This window comes from Ailuropoda melanoleuca, chromosome 13 (assembly GCF_002007445.2).
Source record: "Ailuropoda melanoleuca isolate Jingjing chromosome 13, ASM200744v2, whole genome shotgun sequence".
Lineage (NCBI taxonomy): Eukaryota > Metazoa > Chordata > Mammalia > Carnivora > Ursidae > Ailuropoda > Ailuropoda melanoleuca.
This window is the reverse complement of record NC_048230.1, coordinates 25,732,577-25,750,560: the sequence shown is the minus strand read 5'-3', so window position 1 is coordinate 25,750,560 and position 17,984 is coordinate 25,732,577. Positions and strand designations below refer to the sequence as shown.

Below are 17,984 nucleotides of genomic sequence, written 5' to 3'. Positions count from 1 at the left end.
TCATCCACCTCTTCATACACACACCCACACCCACACACACACACAGAGAAAGAACTAATCAAAACACTAGCTTCAAAGAAAACCCCCTAAGGGGGCTTCTGGCTGGCTCATTCAGTGGAGCATGTGACTCTGTCTCAGGGTTGTGAGTTTGAGGCCCACCTTGGGTATAGAGATTACTAAAAAATAAACTTAAAAAAAGGTGAACAAATAAAATTTAAAAACAAAACCCATATGTTCTCCCCTAAGTCTGTACCACTCCCTTTCTCAGTGAAGAGGAACCAAAGCTCTACCCAGATACTCAAGCCAAAGAGAGTCCTCCTTTCCTCCACTTCTCTCTGGTTGTCACCTCCTCTGCATGTATCCTTTCATTATCCCTCTGATCCATCCATATCTAGTCTAACTAGTGCCCCTAATGCCACTTTTTCATTATTTCTAGAGCTACCAGTGATATTTTAAAACACTAATTGAGCCACTCCCTTGCTTAAACCCCCGAAGTGGCTTCTGCATCTTCTAAAGAACGGAACACTAACTATGGTTCCAGCACTACGTTAAGACACAATAATCTCATTTAATCCTCACAGCGATCTCCCAAAATAGATATTATCCCATTTTTAGAACATAAATTGGTTCAGAGATACTAAGTAACTTGCTCACCCTCATCTGCTTAGCTAGGTTTCAGTCTCAAGCCTTTTCTCTTTTTTAAATGTTCACTCCAAATTAATTTTAAATCTTTAAGTTAAAGTCCACTGTTGCCGCCCGAGGCACTAACAATGGGTTGATGGTCCAGGGTGGCTTTTGGTACAAAATGACCACGAAGAGCATGCCACTCTAAGGGGAAGGAGACAAGCCAACCTCCCACTGAGACTTGGGTGTAGGACTTCTGGGGAAGCCTCACCGTTAAACCCTCTCCAAGGTGGGACAGCTCCGAGCGGGCGCGGCCGCGCGTGCGCACACCAGCGGCGCCCGGCTCCGCCCAGCGCCCACTATTTATTCCCAGAATCCCTCTGTGCCGCACCAGAACGGCTGGATCGTTCCGAGGCTGTGGAGGTCGGGCGCGGCGGCGTCAAGATGGCGGCGGCGGCGGTGGCGGCGGCAGCGGCGGCGGCAGCGGCCGCATCTCTTCAGGTGCTGGAGATGGAGAGCATGGAGACGGCCGCCGCCGGCTCGGCAGGACTGGCCGCCGAAGTCCGAGGCAGCGGCACGGTGGACTTCGGGTCTGGGCCCGGCATATCTGCAATGGAGGCGAGCGGGGGCGATCCGGGCCCGGAGGCCGAGGATTTCGAGTGCAGCTCTCACTGTTCGGAGCTGTCTTGGAGGCAGAACGAGCAGCGGCGCCAGGGCCTCTTCTGCGACATTACTTTGTGCTTCGGCGGCGCGGGAGGCCGCGAGTTCCGGGCCCACCGCTCGGTGCTGGCCGCCGCCACCGAGTACTTCACGCCCCTACTCTCGGGTCAGTTCTCGGAGTCCCGCTCGGGCCGGGTGGAGATGCGCAAGTGGAGCTCCGAACCCGGGCCCGAGCCCGACACGGTGGAAGCCGTTATCGAATACATGTACACTGGGCGCATCCGCGTCAGCACGGGCAGCGTGCACGAGGTGCTGGAGTTGGCCGACAGGTAGGCGGGATGCGGAGGGCCGCACGCCGGGCGGTGGAGATGCTCGCCCACCGAGGGCCGCTTCCAGGGAGGGGGCGGCGGCGGCGGGGAGGCAATGCCTAGGGGTGCGACCGGAGGGAGCCCCGAGGAAATGCATTTGTTTGATACTTATTGAGCTCCTGCTGTGTGCTGTGGGGTAGCCACTGCCCTGGGTACTGAGGTTGCAGCCGGCCGGTCTGACGAGGGCGCCCTGCTGTTAGGGAGCTCAGATTCCAGGTGGAAGGACAAAGGCAATGAAAAAAAAAGTCTGCGTGTAATCAGTGCTGTGTTGACATTTAAAAAGCATGAAAGGATAGTGATTGGATAGAGGAAAGACCTTTCTGAGGAGGTGACATTTAAACCGACCTCCAAACGGCAAGAAAAACCTACCGTGCAAAGATGGGAAATGAACATTCCGGGCAGATAGCGCAAAGGTCTTCTGGCCGGATCCCATTGGCTTAAAGAACTAAAGGAGATACCCAGTGGAGCTGGATCTCGTAGGTGAAGGGTGTGTGAAATGCACTGAAATAAGAAGTTTGATTTTTTTTTTAACTGAGCGATGGGAAGCTGGGTGAAGGAGTCCCTTGATGTGATTATTTTAAAAGCCGATTCTGCTACTGTGAGAAATGGACTGTAAAGGGTAGGAATGGATGCTTCAGAGAATGGTTAGGAGGCAGGGGGATGCCATTTTTAGAGATACGGAGGAGTCTGTTTTGGCAGTATTGTGTTACAGGTACATTATTTTAACAAGTACCTATTGAGTGCCTGTTATGCATCAGATCAGACACTGGGTCCTCAGGTGCTGGGAATTCAGTGGTGAGCAAAACAAAGTCCCTTTCCCCCTTGCACTTACTTTGGTAAATGGACAATAAATAAGTAGACATCATGTCGGATGATTGTTACAGCTTTGATGAAAAATACGGCATGGTAAGGGCAGATAGAAAGTGCCAGTGGAGAGGAACTGTGTTTTTTAATTGGGTACGTAGAGAATGCCTAATGAAGACATTTTGCAAAGAACTGAAGGAGATGAGGTAAAGAGTGCTTCAGGTAGGGAACACAGGTGGAAAGGCTGCGAGGCGGAGCTTATCTGGATGTTACAGAATAGCAGGAGGCCAGTGTGGCTGGATCAGATGGATGCAGGTGGAGACGGGTGGGAGAGGCCCCTCAGGGTGGTGTTGGGAATGGATCTAGTTTCCATGGAGCTTGGATTCCCAAGGGCTTGCAGCCTGTGGAAGGAACTCTTACTCTGAATGAGTGTGAGATGGGAAGGTTTGGTGGCAAAGGAATGATGCAGTCTGATTTGAAGAATTTTGCTTTGGGGGCAGAGGAACAATGCAATCTGATGTGAAGAATCTGCAGAAGCAGAGATTAGGAGGTTGGAATGGTGGTAGAGGCTTGGATTGAAGAAAAGTAAAGGTGATAGCACTTCAATTCTAGATATGTTTTGAAGGTAGAGGAGACGAATTTACTGGTGGGTTTGATGTAGAGTATAAGGGAAAAGACTGCTAGTTTTTTGATCCAAGCAATTGGAAAGATAGGGTTATTTATTTATTAAGACATGGAAGAGTGTAGGAGAGCAAGTTTGGGAGGAATATCAGGAGTTTAGTTTTGGTCCAGGGAATGTCTGAGGAGGCAGTTGGATATAAGAACATTGGGAGCTAGAGATTGGGAGGAATATGGCATATAGATGGTAATTAAAGCCATGGGACTGGATGAAATTACTTAGGGAGAGAGTGTAGACAGAGAAAGGGCAGGATTGAGCCCTGGGGTTCCAAAATGTTAAGAAACCAGCAGAGGAGATGGGTCTCTCAGGGTGTAGAGGAGAGAGTGTGGAGGAAGGAGTAGCCTAATCATGTCAACTCTGTCAACCATAATAGATTGTTGGATTTGGCAATAGTAGAGGTCCTCGATGGCATTAACAAGAGCCATTTAAGTCTTGCTATAAAGAGGGGCAGAATGATGATACACATGGAAATGTCTGGGGAAGAGTCAGGGAGGTCTTTTTCCCCCCTCTAAGATAGGAGATACTAGAGCTTGTTTGTGTGCTGGAAAAAAAAAAAAGAATCAGTGGAAGAGGAGAAATTGATGTTACAGAAGTGGGGGAATAATTGCTGGAGCAAAGTCCTTAAAACCAAGAAGGGGATAGAATCTGTATTTAAAATGGAAAAGTTGGACTGGGAGGACAGAGTATAGGATAGAGCTGCAGATAGATTGGGCAGTGGAGAGATGGAGTTTCTGCCTGATTGCTTCTGTTTTCTCAAAGCCCAAGGTTGGGTCATTCATTAGAGGGTGAAGAAGGATGGGGGCAGGTATAGATTTGAGAGAGGGAGGTTTGTTGAATGAAAATGGGTAGAGAAGGATCATTGCAATCACTCAAGCTATGTTTATGTCTGTCGTGTGGGCTTATTTTTCAGATTTGCCCCTGCTTTATAGGGAAATTGGAGGTGAGGAGAGAATGCCCCAGGCAATTTACTTAAAACTTTTAACTTCTCTCCATCTCAGCTGCTTTAGCAGCTGCCTGGTGTTACACACTGTTCTAGGTGCCTTGCAACCATCACATCTAATCTTACCCATCAGCTCTGAGAAAAACATCCCTCTCTCTACCACCCATATACTGTCTGTTGATCATACCTTCCTTCAAGGGTACTTAAAAGGAAATAGTAGGAAGTGTCCAGCACACTGCCCAGCACATGGCAAGTGCCTAGTATATATATGTTGTTTTCATAGAGCAGTGTTTCCAAACACCCTCTCCAAGGGAATATGTGTCAGTGAATTTAGGTGGGCAGACAACTTCTAGTCAGCTACATAACAAAACCACTTTCATATATTTGTTGTTGTTGTTTGAGTTTGCTTTAATGACAACCCAGCTCAGGCCGTACCCTTCCAGCACCACCCCCTGCCCTCATATCCGCCGCCCAAGGAGAAAACTGGTAAAGAGATTAAAACCTCTGACAAGAGGCTTCCACTGCTGTTCCTTCTGATATTTGAGCAGACATAGCCTCCCAGGAGCCACAGTTCCTGTACCATCTACTCAAGGCTTAATGAAGTCTCTTCCCTGAGACCCTGCCTCATTGAAGAAAAGACTGGTGATTGACAGGGGATTAGGACAGGAATGGCATAGACAAGTTGGGATTGGGATTTGCCTTTGCTAATAAAAATAAAGTGTGGGACTGTTGTATTTTATTTTTTTCATTAAGTTTTTTATTTTAATTCCAGTATAGTTAACATACAGTGTTATGTTAGTTTCAAGTGTACAGCACAGTAATTCAACGATTCTATACATTACCCAGTGCTCACCATGATAAGTGCACTCCTCAGTCCCCATCACCCATTTCAACCTCCCCCGTCTCCTTTGGTAACCATCAGTTCTCTAAGAGTCTCTTTCTTGGTTTGTCTCTCTCTCTCTTTTTTTTCCTTTGCGCGTTTGTTTTGTTTCTTAAGCTCCACATATGAGTGAAATCATATGTATTTGTCTTTCTCTGACTATTGTACTTTATTAAAGGATATGTTCCAGGAAATCTTACACTATGAAGAACTCTCCATTGTTTGTGTATTGTATGTATCATGTATAATTATACATAAACTATATAATACAAATAATCCAAAATATAGCCTATATAAAGATGACTTTATGCTTTTAAATATACTTTTCAGCATAATCCTTTTTAATTTGGGGGGATTTGCCTTTTTTCAGATGTTGGGCATAAAGTGAGATGAAGCTTACCATTTTAATTTGTGTAATTCAGAAGTTCTTAAAATGCAACCACAAAAAATATGCACATTTGAAAATTTCTTTTTCTTGATTTTAGGTTCCTTTTAATTCGTTTAAAAGAATTTTGTGGAGAATTTCTCAAGAAAAAACTTCATCTCTCTAATTGTGTGGCCATTCATAGCTTAGCTCACATGTATACCTTGAGCCAACTTGCTCTGAAAGCTGCCGATATGATACGGAGAAATTTCCACAAAGTAATTCAGGATGAAGAATTTTATACTTTACCTTTCCATCTCATTCGAGACTGGCTGTCGGACTTGGAAATTACAGTGGATTCCGAAGAGGTTCTCTTTGAAACAGTTTTGAAGTGGGTTCAGAGAAATGCTGAAGAGAGAGAAAGATACTTTGAAGAACTTTTTAAATTGCTCAGATTGTCCCAGATGAAACCTACTTACCTTACTCGGCATGTCAAACCAGAGAGGCTGGTGGCCAATAATGAAGTTTGCGTCAAGTTAGTGGCCGATGCGGTAGAGAGGCATGCTCTGAGGGCTGAAAACATACAGTCTGGCACCTTCCAGCATCCCGCCTCTCATGTCTCATTATTACCTCGCTATGGGCAAAACATGGACGTGATCATGGTTATTGGAGGTGTGTCAGAAGGAGGGGATTATTTAAGTGAATGTGTGGGATATTTTGTTGATGAAGACAGATGGGTAAACCTGCCCCATATTCATAATCACCTTGATGGACATGCTGTTGCAGTAACAGAGTCCTACGTGTATGTTGCTGGATCAATGGAACCAGGGTTTGCTAAAACTGTGGAAAGATACAACCCAAACTTGAATACATGGGAACATGTTTGTAGTCTGATGACAAGGAAGCATTCTTTTGGGTTAACAGAAGTCAAAGGGAAGCTCTACAGCATTGGAGGACATGGCAACTTTAGTCCTGGCTTTAAAGACGTGACTGTTTATAATCCTGAGCTTGATAAATGGCACAACTTGGAATCGGCACCAAAGATTCTTCGAGATGTCAAAGCGCTAGCCATTGAAGACCGATTTGTGTACATTGCTGCCCGCACTCCTGTGGACCGGGACACAGAAGACGGATTAAAGGCTGTAATTACATGCTATGATACGGAGACTCGACAGTGGCAAGATGTGGAATCTTTGCCACTTATTGACAATTACTGCTTTTTCCAAATGTCTGTGGTCAATTCAAACTTTTATCAGACAGCATCATGCTGTCCTAAGAGTTACTCTTTAGAAAATGAAGAGGCAGTAAGAAAAATTGCCAGCCAAGTTTCCGATGAGATCCTTGAAAGCTTACCTCCAGAAGTCCTAAGCATCGAAGGAGCAGCCATCTGCTATTACAAAGATGACGTTTTCATTATTGGAGGCTGGAAAAACAGTGACGATATTGACAAACAGTATCGGAAAGAAGCCTACCGATACTGTGCTGAAAGAAAGCGGTGGATGCTTCTTCCTCCCATGCCACAACCGCGTTGTAGAGCCACTGCTTGCCACGTAAGAATCCCATACCGGTACTTGCATGGCACACAGAGATACCCTATGCCTCAAAACTTAATGTGGCAGAAGGACCGGATCAGACAGATGCAAGAAATACATCGGCACGCCCTAAACATGCGACGAGTGCCGAGCTCTCAGATTGAGTGCTAGGTTCCCTAACAGGTGCAGCTTAAAACAGTTGTACCTGTTTCGTGAGGCTGCGGATACCCAGACTGTTACTTGAAAAAGTATGTCGATAACTTATTTTCTACCTAAACTGATTATTGCCCCATATAAAGGAAATATAGTTAAAACATTGAAGAATGGGAGAGTCGTTTTAATATGTGGTGATTTTGTTGGTTTGTAGTCTTTTTCTGTCTGGTTTGTGTGGATGTGCTAGCTGAATGAGATCTTACTAATGACACGTGGAAAAACCAGGGATAGTCATTTGGCTGTTTTTCTGCCAACAAGTTAAAACTCCTTTGTCTTAGGGACTTACTGTTTTGAACATGCTTTAAGCAACAGTTTATTTGCACATTTACTTTGATATTCCTTTTGATTTTTTCCTGAGTGGCCGGTTTTGAAAAGGGCAGGATTTATGCATTGAGCCCTCGTCTGCAGGAGGTTTGTGCAATAGTGAGACTGAGATTTGAAGGGAAAAGCACAATATTTCAGCAAGATGATTTCAGAATAATTGCATTGATATTTTGTTGTATGTATTTATCTAGAAATTCTGTTTTGTGTCTAGAAGAGATGACTGATGAGAAATTTGTGATTGGCTCATTATTTTTTGAATTATTTCATTTCTTCAACTATTACAGACTTGGAGACATCGCTCTGAGATGATGGTAGTTGACAAGAGTATTGATCTTTAGCTGATTGATTTACTACAGAGGAAGTTATATATGTGAAATTTGTTTCTCTAAGAAGAAAAGTATTGTTAGTGTAGACTGAGAAATCAAAGGCATTAAAACATTTAAACACTTTTTTCAGGAGTTGCAGGCTTATTTGAGGATAAATTACTAAGTGTAAATAATGCCTATGACAATCGACACTCAATGCCTTCAATTTTAAATTTTGCTCTAATGTATATTGTATAGCATCCTCATTCCTTTCTAAAAGAAACTTTTCAATATGGGAAGGAAGTGACAATTTAGAGAAATGTTGCTAAAGAGAAGCCTTATTGTTTCTGAGTCCTGGTGTTTCTATTTTATCCAGTTGCCCTAGAGTTTTATTGGAACTTTGAGCCTAGAATACCAAATTTAGGTACACAATTATGGCTCTTAAAAATGTATTGCTTTAGTTACCTTTTATTTTATTCATTCTTTTGATTCTCTAACACACTCCTAAGCTTTATACGAGTTAGCATTCAGTTAGCTTAGAGGACTTCTGCTGTAGTGGCTTGCAAAAGGGGCCCATTGTATGTTTCTTCTTTCTTTCAGAATGTCTGTCTCCTTAGACATTCCAGAATACTGTTCTAGAAGTTGAATTTCAAGCTCAGTGATTATTTTTTTCCCTAGTCCATTATAATTAACCTCCTTATTGTATCAAACATCCAAAGAGAAAAAGCACAACCAGAAATTTGGGCTCTCAGTTTGCTGCAAGACTATTAGTATTTAGCCCTTGGACTCTATACCAAGAACTTCCCTGAAATTCCTAAATTAGTATCCCTGCCTAGGACAAAGTCTGTCAATAAATGTGTTGGAAATCTGCTTTAAAACCATTTCATTTAGATTGGGGTGGGTGGGGGTAGTAAACTTCAAGTCCTGTTTTTGTATGAGGATTTATTATCCTATGCCACCTCTACCATTTTATCAATTTCCATTTGTAGTTATTTTGAAAAAAGCCATTTCTGAGAAGTGCTAGTTCTGAGTTGAGAGAGTTCTATGCAAGTGAGACAGAAGAGCTCACTGAGTGCTGTTCTCTCTGATGGACCCTGCTAGCTAGCAAACTTCCTTTTCTTGGTGGTGGTGAAATAATTTAGTAGCTCACTACAATGTTTCTCTCTAGAAGGTGTGATGTATGGTTTTTGAATCTTATCTCAGAGTTGTCGTCTGAGACCATTGTTACCAAGTTATTTTGGGGGGGTGGTCTTTTTTCACGTGATGTGACAAGTTCTACCTCCTCTAAGATTTAGATATAATCTGGTTTTGAAAACTTGATTGAAACTTGTTTTTTTTAACTTAGCAGGCAGCCTAGGCCATGGCTGAAAAGAAGGGGTAAGTCCTTCCTTGCATGATGTGTGCAGGTTTTCCTGACGACTGAATTTCTAATTTTCATATTTGAAATCACATGTGTGACTTCACATCAATAACTCGTCTTTCTGAAATATCGTAACTAACTTGTTAATAAGGAAGGAAACCAGATTTGCTTAAATCTGTTCAAGGCTGACATTCTGAAATCTAAACTGGAAATAACTTCCAGAGTATTTAGAAAGGTTCTGACTATGATAACCAGCCTAAAATGGCTCTTTGGGAAAGAAATTTCCTTTTTGATGAAAACTTAAAGAATGTGTTTGGTAATTTAAGCAGTTAAAAATATAGCTTTAAAAAGGACAGCTTAACATGTATTCAAGCAGACCTTTTGTTCTTGTTGTTGCTGTTGTTGTTTTGTGGAAGGAAAAGAGGGGAATTGATTATACCAAAAAAATAATACCTACACATAATTTTGAGTGCTACTTGTACCTTAGAATGGATATCCTTTAACTATACCTGCCCCACCATGGTTTTAAAAAAACAAATCCGTGGTATCTATTGAGAATGTCAGTCATGAGCTTACAGTTTAAGTAATACATCCCACTTGCAGTTGTTTGCATGATTAGTTTTGTATATCTTGAAATCCAGCTTTGCTTTTGCTGTGCCAATTCAGAGATATTTTGCTTAAAAATCTCAATTCATTGACATCAGTTTTGTTTTGATCGCTTAGTTTTATATAGTATTGTGGGAGCAAAAACTTTTAAAATATTGACTTTTATATATATATTTATATATATATATATATATATATATATAGAAGAAAGGTTTGAAGCTGGAAAGATAGTGTTTATCAAAGATTTGTGTGCTTTTGTTTTTTAAACTCTTCAGGCTGCTGGTAAGGCAGTTTCTAGGGCACACTTTTTTCTTCTTTGTTTCTTGACTAGTGTAGCATGTGGTATGTTTAACTACTTCATTCTCTACTTCGTAATTCTAATAAGACACTTCTGTAGGTAGACAAGTAAGCTAAATTGTATTATTTTAGTTACTTGGCCTAATCAAGCGTAACTAAAGGGACTTTTTTTGTACTTTCATCAAATTAAGCTTAAATAAAAAGGATATGTTGGCCACACTTCCTGTCTTTTGAAAGTTCCACAGGCAAGTTCTCTGCCTCCACTAGAAAAATGGGGTATTTATAGTGGCCATTTAACTGTAGAATATTTGAGAAACAGTTCAGTCTCTCCTTTAATTGTCAAAATTTTGGCACGGTCTATCACTCCAGTTTGTCACTTTCTTGAGAATAGTCCATTTTTGTTGCTGTTATAATGCCTACATTATAACGTGTTCTGGTCATTAGAGACAAAACAGCTCATAGTTGAGTGAGTAATACAATAACAGTAACATAATATAGTAGTCACCTTGCTTCAAGGAATTTAATTAGATAGCAAAATAATGGCTTTGTTGATGACCTTGGTAGGGCTTTTTGTCCTACTGTCTGAGCATCACTACGAACGTCTGACGTTGAAGCAGATACAGTAGAGCGCTTGTTAACCTAACCCTCCTGCATAATGCACTTGTGAAAAATTAAGCGTGCTAGATTTTGAAGATGAGGATCCATGCGCTAGGGCTCATTGAGTTATTTGTAAAATACATGCTTAGTTCAAGTTGATACACAGTGTGTTTTTTGGGCTATCAGTATCCAAGCCCCTGCTCTACTGAGAGCATAATCTCGGCTCTCCCCCTTTAAGTCAGAGGAGATGTAGAATTTAGGACGCTTTGAGTCATTACATTGTAAAATAGCTTGTTTTATGTCCCTAAAGCTATGTTGTTCTGTGTTGAAGCTATTAATTGTCTCGATGTAAGTTTTAAATAAACATATTTCTTTAGAGCTAGTTTGCACTGTGTGATTTTTCTTTTAATGATGCACTGTTGGATATAAATGCTTTCTTCCTTCCCTCTTACTCCCTCATTCATCCAACCCTTGGCTCCCTTAAGTCGAACATTTTCCAGTACTCTTACAAGTTTAAACACTGCATTTATTTAAAAGAAGTAATTCTTATTGCTTAGACTCTTTATTAGCTAAATGAAGAGGCTCATACAGGTAGGGTACTTGTCGAAGCGGAGTACTTTACTTCATCTCGCAGTGCTAGTCCTGTGAAGTTGTCCCGTCTTGCCGCATACTCCCCGACGTTGGCCAGCCCCGGCACCACACAGCAGCTCAGAGCGCTGCGGTAGATGCTCATGTCATGGGCGTCATACCACTCGTCCGTCTTTTCGTCATAGCACTCCACGTTGAAGGTGGTAGTGAAGCCATTAAAGCCGCCCACCACAAACAAGAGGTCGTCCACCACCTCGATGCCAAAATTGCTACGAGGATTAAACATAGTGGGGATTGTGCGCCAAGTATTAGCCATGGGGCTGTAGGCTTCTGCACTCCTAAGTCGATTTGCTCCATCAAAGCCACCTACCTGTGGACAGCAAGGGAAACATGGTTGACTGTTAGCCACAGCTTCTGTTCGTGGAGGAAGCGGCCGCCGGTGGGGGTGGGGTGGGGGTGAGGGAACCAGTGATTTCATACCTCCCTCTTTCCACTATTTTCCACGGGAAAAAAATGCTTTTCAAATGCTTACCAATGATAGTATAAACCTATTTGTGAACCAAAGAATCCAGAGTTACCGGTTTTGTGTGGCGCAAGGTAAACTCACCGCATATACATGTTCTCCATAAGCAATCACACCTATTCCACTCCTCCTGCTTCTCATGGGTGCTATGACTGTCCACTGATTACTCTCAGTGTTGTACACTTCCGCTGTAAACAGACACTCGTTTCCGTTAAAACCACCACATATGTAGACCTGTGCGAGGAGGGGCGCAAGGTTATTAAAATCACTACCTCTGGGGAGTAGAAAGAAAGGGTGTGTATACAGTGGTGAGAAGGGGACCCATCTGATGCCAGCCTGAACAATCGGTTTCTTTTTTTCCATGTGTGCATACTTCCCTAAATTTGTAATGAGTAAAATTTTAAAGGACATTTACAAAGGGCCACTTTGTCATCTGAGGACAGAGTTAGTCCTACAAAGTGAGTACTGCCTCTTCTATTTTCCATCCACCCGCAAAAAACAAAGAAGAGCGTTACTTCTGGCCGTGTTCTTTCCCCGCTCCCCATTCCTACCTTCCCGTAGAGCGTTGTGGCACTTGCGTCACTCCTCTGCTCATGCATAGGGGCGATGAGTGTCCACTGGTTGGTCTCCGGCTCGTAACGTTCAGCAGTGTTGAGACGCACATAGCCGTCAAATCCTCCCATGGCGTAAATAAAATTGCTGAGGACTGTCACGCTGACGTAGCAACGTCGGGAGTGCATCGGGGCCACCTGATGCCATGTTTTCTTGACTGGGTCAAAACGCTTAACGCTATTGAAATAGTCTACGCTATCAAACCCCCCAATGATATAAACGTATCCTTTCAAATAGGCTGCCCCGTGGTAGGCACGGGGACTCTCTTCCTCACAAGTGACATTCACCCATCTGTCTGCCCGAGCATCATATGCCTCAATGGCATTGGTGGGGCTCCCGCCACTCCAGCCACCAATTGCAAATAGGATGGCATAGGGCAGGCGGGGCCTCGTGAGTGGGTTGGTGAAGTCAGAATTAGAGGGTCCATTCATGTTGAGGTCGTACATGGCCTTTAGGGCATTGATGATGACTGGCTTGCATTCCTCACTGTCTTTGACATAATCGTTCATCTTCACATTGTTCATGAAGTACTCAGCGTGCATTAGGGCCAGGCGAACCTAAGAAAGAAATACAGAAAGTCAGATGGGGTGAGGGTACCTGGAAAACCCGTATCCATAACTCCCTGTTTACAGTCTGCCTTTGCATGGCGGCAGGGTCGTATTTTGTGTTCGAAATTTACAGCTCACGGTTTAGATACTTGTTTTTCGGAGGTGGTATACATTTGGATGCTGAGAAAGAGCTAGATAGAAGGCACCTCAAATGATCGCAGAGCTAGCCCCGTCCTTGGCCACTGGGCAGGACTGTTTGACCAGGGAAAGCTGTGGTGATTGTTCAGTCATTGAACATCTATGTGCCTCTGTATAAAATAACACAGATGAGCACCAGATGGCTGTAATTGTGTATAATACTCACGGTTTGGTGTCTATCCCACTTCTGCCTGGGGCTTGGGGAAACCCAGAGAATAAGGGTGAAAGGAAGGCCCTTTAGAATTCTTTTGAAGGCCTTGCCATCTCCTTCCCCCACTGCCAGGGAGAATTTTGGTCAAAGAATTTAAGGGGTAGAAGGAACTAGCAATGTCAAGAAAGAAAAAAACTGCAAAATTCCACGGAATAGGAGATGCCTTCTATATAAGTGTATGTAAATACAGCCCCGGAATCTGCCAAACATCTGAATCTGGCTTTTCGCACAGTCCCTCCGGGATAAATGAACCGAACATGAGCAATTAAGCCTCCCACAAAAAATAACTAAACTTGACCTTGGGAAGCAAAACTGAAATATGCTGCTTCCTATTTTGGGGGTCATGAGAAATCCATTTTAAAATGGCCTCAAATACAGCATCTTCTTGTTTGACGTTGAGCTCATCTTTCTCAATGATATCCTTCAGTTCAGTGACTGAGAGCTCTAAAAACTCGGCTGAGACCTTCACCATCTCCTCAAAGTTGTGCAGTATGAACATGTAGGCCTTCTGCCTCAGCTCGGGACAGTAGTAGTAGTCCGTGAACTTGCAGATGCCGATACAGTTATCCAAACACAGCTCCGACTTGAGGAACTCACAGCAGCCCCTGACAATACCCATGATGTTAAACTGGTCTGCAGCAGCCAGCAGCTTCTCCACATTGTCCGGTGTGATAGGGACGGTCCGGGTGTATGCATATTCAATAATTAGCTTCATCATGTCAGGGGAAATGCCAGGAATGTTGTATACCTTCTTTTCAGTGTTGTTCCAGCCACTTGTAAACAAAGCTCTGGGGGAAAAAAGAAAGAAACTAGCAGCCACTGAAACATTTCTCTCCAGTTTACCAGGCTCTCCCCCCACCTTTTTTTTTTTTTTTTTTTTTGGTCCAGGAGAGTTTGGACATTTCCCAAGTAGTGCACAGTGAGTATGCTGGAAATAAATTGGCATGGGGAGGGGGAGTGGGGAGTAGACTGTGGGCATATTTATATAGTGGGCAAGAGAACCTTGCCAAGAACTTTGACTTTGGTTACTCTTCTTCTAATCCTCATGATAACTAGAACTTTCCCTGTTTTGTGGGGGGGAAAACTGGGGTCTAGAGGCGGGAGTAAGACCTAGGTCTCTTCTATCTCAACCTTGCTTAAGGAAATTAAACTTCAGCAATACGTTTTTTTAGTAAGTACCGTTCAGTCGACACACACCCAGACTCTGGTCACTGTTCACCTCTTACTGCCGCCTTCTTGGTCCAAGCCACCACCATCTCCGGCCTAGATGATTGGGAGTAACCTTCTAACTGATGCCCCTGCGTCCGCCCTTGACGCTGCCAGAGTTTATAGTCACCCCCCAACCACCTTATGAGTACCCCTTCCACCCAAACCTTCCACTGACATCCCCTCTTGCTCAGAGTAAAATACAAAGTGCTTGCCAGGGAGTGCAAAGGTTGTCCGAGATCTGGACCAGTAATACCTCTCGGGCCACTTCCTCCCACCTCCCGCCTCATTCCATTCCAGTCCCACTGGCCTTGCTTTCCTTGCACACACCAGAGGTGCTTCATTTTTGGTCTTTTGTACATGCTGTGGCCTCTGCCTGGAAGGCTCCCCACTGCAGATCTCCATATTTCTCACCCCCACCTCCCCCTTAAAGTCTTTGCTCAAATGTCAAATAGTGTGGTTTGTCAGCAAACCATACTATGTAAAATCGCCACCTTCTTATTTAAAATCTCCCTACCTGGGGTGCCTGGGTGGCTCAGTCGGTTAAGCGTCTGCCTTCAGCTCAGATCATGATCCCAGGGTCCTGGGATTGAGTCCCGCATTGGGCTCCCTGTTCCCCAGTCTGCTGCTCCCTCTGCCTCTCCCCGCCATCCCCGCCCCCCGCTTGCAAGCTCTGTCTCTCCTAAATAAATAAAATCTTCAAAAATAAATAAATAAAATCTCCCTACCTTCCTTTTTTCCCCCTAGCTCTTAAGATCTGCTATGTTTTTATTTATTGAATGCCTATTCCTCCTACTAGAAGGTAAACGTTATGAGAACACAAATATTTATCTCTTTACTCATTGTTTTATTTCTAGTACCTTGGATAGTGCCTGTCACAAAATAGGCACTCAATAAGTAATTACTGACAGTGTACTAGTCCAGAACTATTTATTGGGCTCCCACTGTATAGCTAGGTACTTTTTTAGGTGTTGAACAAGACAGCAGAATCTGCCCTAACAAATTTTTGCTTCCTTTTTCTAAGTGGTTTAAGGAAATATGGGCTTGGAAATCAGATTCATCTCTATAGCCAGGGTCTGCAAACCTAGAGCCTCTGGGCCAGATTTGGCCCACCTCTCGTTTTTGTACCACCTACAAGCTGAGAATGTTTTTTACTTTTTTTTTTTTATTAGAGAAAGAGAGTGGGGTGGGGGAGAAACAGAAGGAGAGGGAGAGAATCTTTTTTTTTTTTTTAAAGATTTATTTATTTGACAGAGATAGAGACAGCCAGCGAGAGAGGGAACACAAGCAGGGGGAGTGGGAGAGGAAGAAGCAGGCTCATAGCGGAGGAGCCTGATGTGGGGCTCGATCCCATAACGCCGGGATCACGCCCTGAGCCAAAGGCAGACGCTTAACCGCTGTGCCACCCAGGCGCCCCGAGAGGGAGAGAATCTTAAGCAGGCACCATGCCTAATGTGGAGCCCCATGCAGGGCTCAATCTCACAACCCTGAGGTCATGACCTGAGCTGAAATCAAGAGTTTAAACCGCTTAACTGACTGAGCCACCCAGATGACCTTGTTTTTCACATGTTTAAGTGGGGGAAAAAATAGAAGGATTTTGTTGCACCTGGATATTATAATAAATTCAAATTTCAGCATCCATAAATCATTTTATTGGAACACAGCCATGCCCTCTCATTTAGTATTGTCTATGGCTGCTTTCCCACTATAAAGGCAGAGTGCGGTCATTGTGACGGAGGCTATATGGCCTGCAAGGCTTAAAATATTCACTATCTGGTCTTTTTGTATACCCCGTTGTAGGTCTAGGTGAATGAGAATTTTTAGCAACAGATGGGACACATTTATCATATGTTCATTGGAACTGATACCTCAAACATTTTCAGCTCATGAACAAAATAGCTCTGCCACTTCCTGGGTCACAGTGCTTGTGGCCCAAACTCCCTTTATCTTCTGATAAACACTTCCTTGGTGCTGTCTCGCATCCTCCTTCCCATCTGCTCAATCCTTGTTAATTCATCACCCTGTTTGAGATAGTCTCTACCGGGATGGGGGCACAAGGGGCGGCCGACGTGGCACACTGTCATCTGGGTTTAAGGAGGAAATCCAGTATGGTTGTCCAACCTTCCCAAAGGTTGGTTTGGGTGAGAATCAAAGGAAAAAAGCACCTGGCCCACCAACAGTTGGTTGAAATCCAGTTGAAAAGCAGAGAGGAGGCTCCAGCCCTAGTTGTGCCTCTTCAGAAGACAAAGGAGCCAGGCTACAGGAGCCCAGAGTTTTGACAGTGTCCCTAACTTAAGATGATGGGGTGGGAAACAGGAAATGAACAAGAATGTCTCCGAATGAGCCCACGTCCCCCTTTGGCTTAGACTGGCAACCCTGTTATACCTAAAGTAGGAACTGCAGCTACAGAGGATGTTCTTGTGGGCATTGAACTCAAAGCCATTGACCTTGATGACCACGTCGCAGAGCTTGCCCTCTAGCCTAAGCTCGTTGAAGATCTCACAGGTCATCGCACTCATCTTCCTCTCCATGTGAGGCTGGTGGAAACGTGTGGAGGCCGCCGCGCTCTCCATCTCCATGGCACCCTGGGACCAGCGGAGAGAGGCTGCTCTCCTAGGGTGTTGGGGAGGGTTGTGGGGGGCCCCTTTAGCCTGCTGTCGCTCCTTTTCCCTACTACATCTTTCATATAGGGCCCATCAGGCAGCCCAAGTTCCAGAATCCTGGGCCCGCAGTGAGATCACTCTCAGGATTGTGCTCTCAGGTTCTGGAACTCTCTCCTGTCCCTGTCCTCCTTCCTTCGCCCCTCCCCCACCATTCAGGCTGAAGACCACCCCACACCTTCCAAGCCCTTGAATCTGGAGCAGGACTGTGACCACCGACACCATATAAGAGTTTTTATCCATTCTAGCTCCTGTTGCCCACCTCAGTTGCCCAGTTCTGTATCCCTGTAGCATCATCTACCTTCTTCCACTGCTGGGCGCCTGGCTCACCAGACACTGAATTCAAGGAAACCAAGGCAGAGGAGGCAGAAGGAAGGACAGCTGATTAGAATTCACGCCGGCCCAGCTGTCCAGGGCCTTCCTGCCCTGCGGACTTGTGTTAGTCGCTCATTTCCTTCTGTGATGAGGAGTGGGCCCAGTTAAACCCCTTCTGGATGTTTTCCATATCCCCTCCCTTCCTGCGGCTTTTTTTGTCAGGCGAACTTTATGTCTGGAAATGACCCCTCTGGCCAGTGCTTTAGCTCTCGACGGTAGCACCCGGTGGCACCCGGTAACCCGACTCTTGGGACCCTCGCCCTCCTCAACACAGAGCCCGCAGCCGGGGTCTTGCCCAGCGCGGGCGCCGCCCTCTCCCGGCCCCCGGCCCGCGGTCCCCCGGTCCCCCGGTCCCCTGGCGGCGGGCGACGCCTGCGCAGTGCGGCCGCGGGGAGGTCGTTGTCCCGGCGCCGTCGTCCCGGCCGCGAGCGCCATGGCGGAGGAGGTGAGGCGGGAGGAAGCGTCCGACGTGGGGCGGGCCCCCATCCCCGGGGCGCTCCGAGTCCCCCA

The 17,984-nt window shown here is 44.8% G+C and overlaps 3 protein-coding genes across 3 annotated transcripts in view; 2 read left to right on the top strand and 1 right to left on the bottom strand.

Moving 5' to 3' along the window:
• Positions 1-52: 52 nt before the first annotated feature.
• Positions 53-10,936, top strand: KLHL11 (kelch like family member 11). The gene is made up of 2 exons (XM_034641857.1): positions 53-1,613; positions 5,441-10,936. Exons 1-2 carry the CDS (start codon positions 1,069-1,071, stop codon positions 7,020-7,022), a joined length of 2,127 nt encoding a protein of 708 aa, XP_034497748.1. The 5' UTR covers positions 53-1,068; the 3' UTR covers positions 7,023-10,936.
• Positions 10,937-11,136: 200 nt separating this feature from the next.
• On the bottom strand, positions 11,137-17,595 carry KLHL10 (kelch like family member 10). The gene is made up of 5 exons (XM_002922122.4): positions 16,825-17,595; positions 13,532-14,021; positions 12,216-12,833; positions 11,749-11,898; positions 11,137-11,511 (listed from the first exon to the last, which is right to left on the bottom strand). The coding sequence occupies exons 1-5, from the start codon at positions 17,016-17,018 to the stop codon at positions 11,137-11,139; spliced, it is 1,827 nt and encodes a 608-aa protein (XP_002922168.1). The 5' UTR covers positions 17,019-17,595.
• Positions 17,596-17,784: 189 nt separating this feature from the next.
• The window catches only part of NT5C3B (5'-nucleotidase, cytosolic IIIB), a 9,902-nt gene continuing 9,702 nt past the window's right edge, over positions 17,785-17,984 (top strand). The window contains exon 1 of the mRNA XM_034640407.1: positions 17,785-17,919. Within this exon, the coding sequence (XP_034496298.1) occupies positions 17,908-17,919 (12 nt within the window). The 5' untranslated portion in view covers positions 17,785-17,907. The remainder of the gene's footprint in view (positions 17,920-17,984) is intronic.

Excerpts from the sequence above, each read along its gene's own strand:
- KLHL11 (XM_034641857.1), top strand. The coding sequence starts at position 1,069 with ATGGCGGCGGCGGCGGTGGCGGCGGCAGCGGCGGCGGCAGCGGCCGCA. Across the intron at positions 1,614-5,440 it reads GTGCTGGAGTTGGCCGACAG|GTTCCTTTTAATTCGTTTAA; the intron begins GTAGGCGGGATG and ends TCTTGATTTTAG.
- KLHL10 (XM_002922122.4), bottom strand. The coding sequence starts at position 17,018 with ATGGAGATGGAGAGCGCGGCGGCCTCCACACGTTTCCACCAGCCTCAC. Across the intron at positions 14,022-16,824 it reads AGCTGCAGTTCCTACTTTAG|AGCTTTGTTTACAAGTGGCT; the intron begins GTATAACAGGGT and ends TTTTTCCCCCAG. Across the intron at positions 12,834-13,531 it reads TTTCAGTTTTGCTTCCCAAG|GTTCGCCTGGCCCTAATGCA; the intron begins GTCAAGTTTAGT and ends TTTCTTTCTTAG.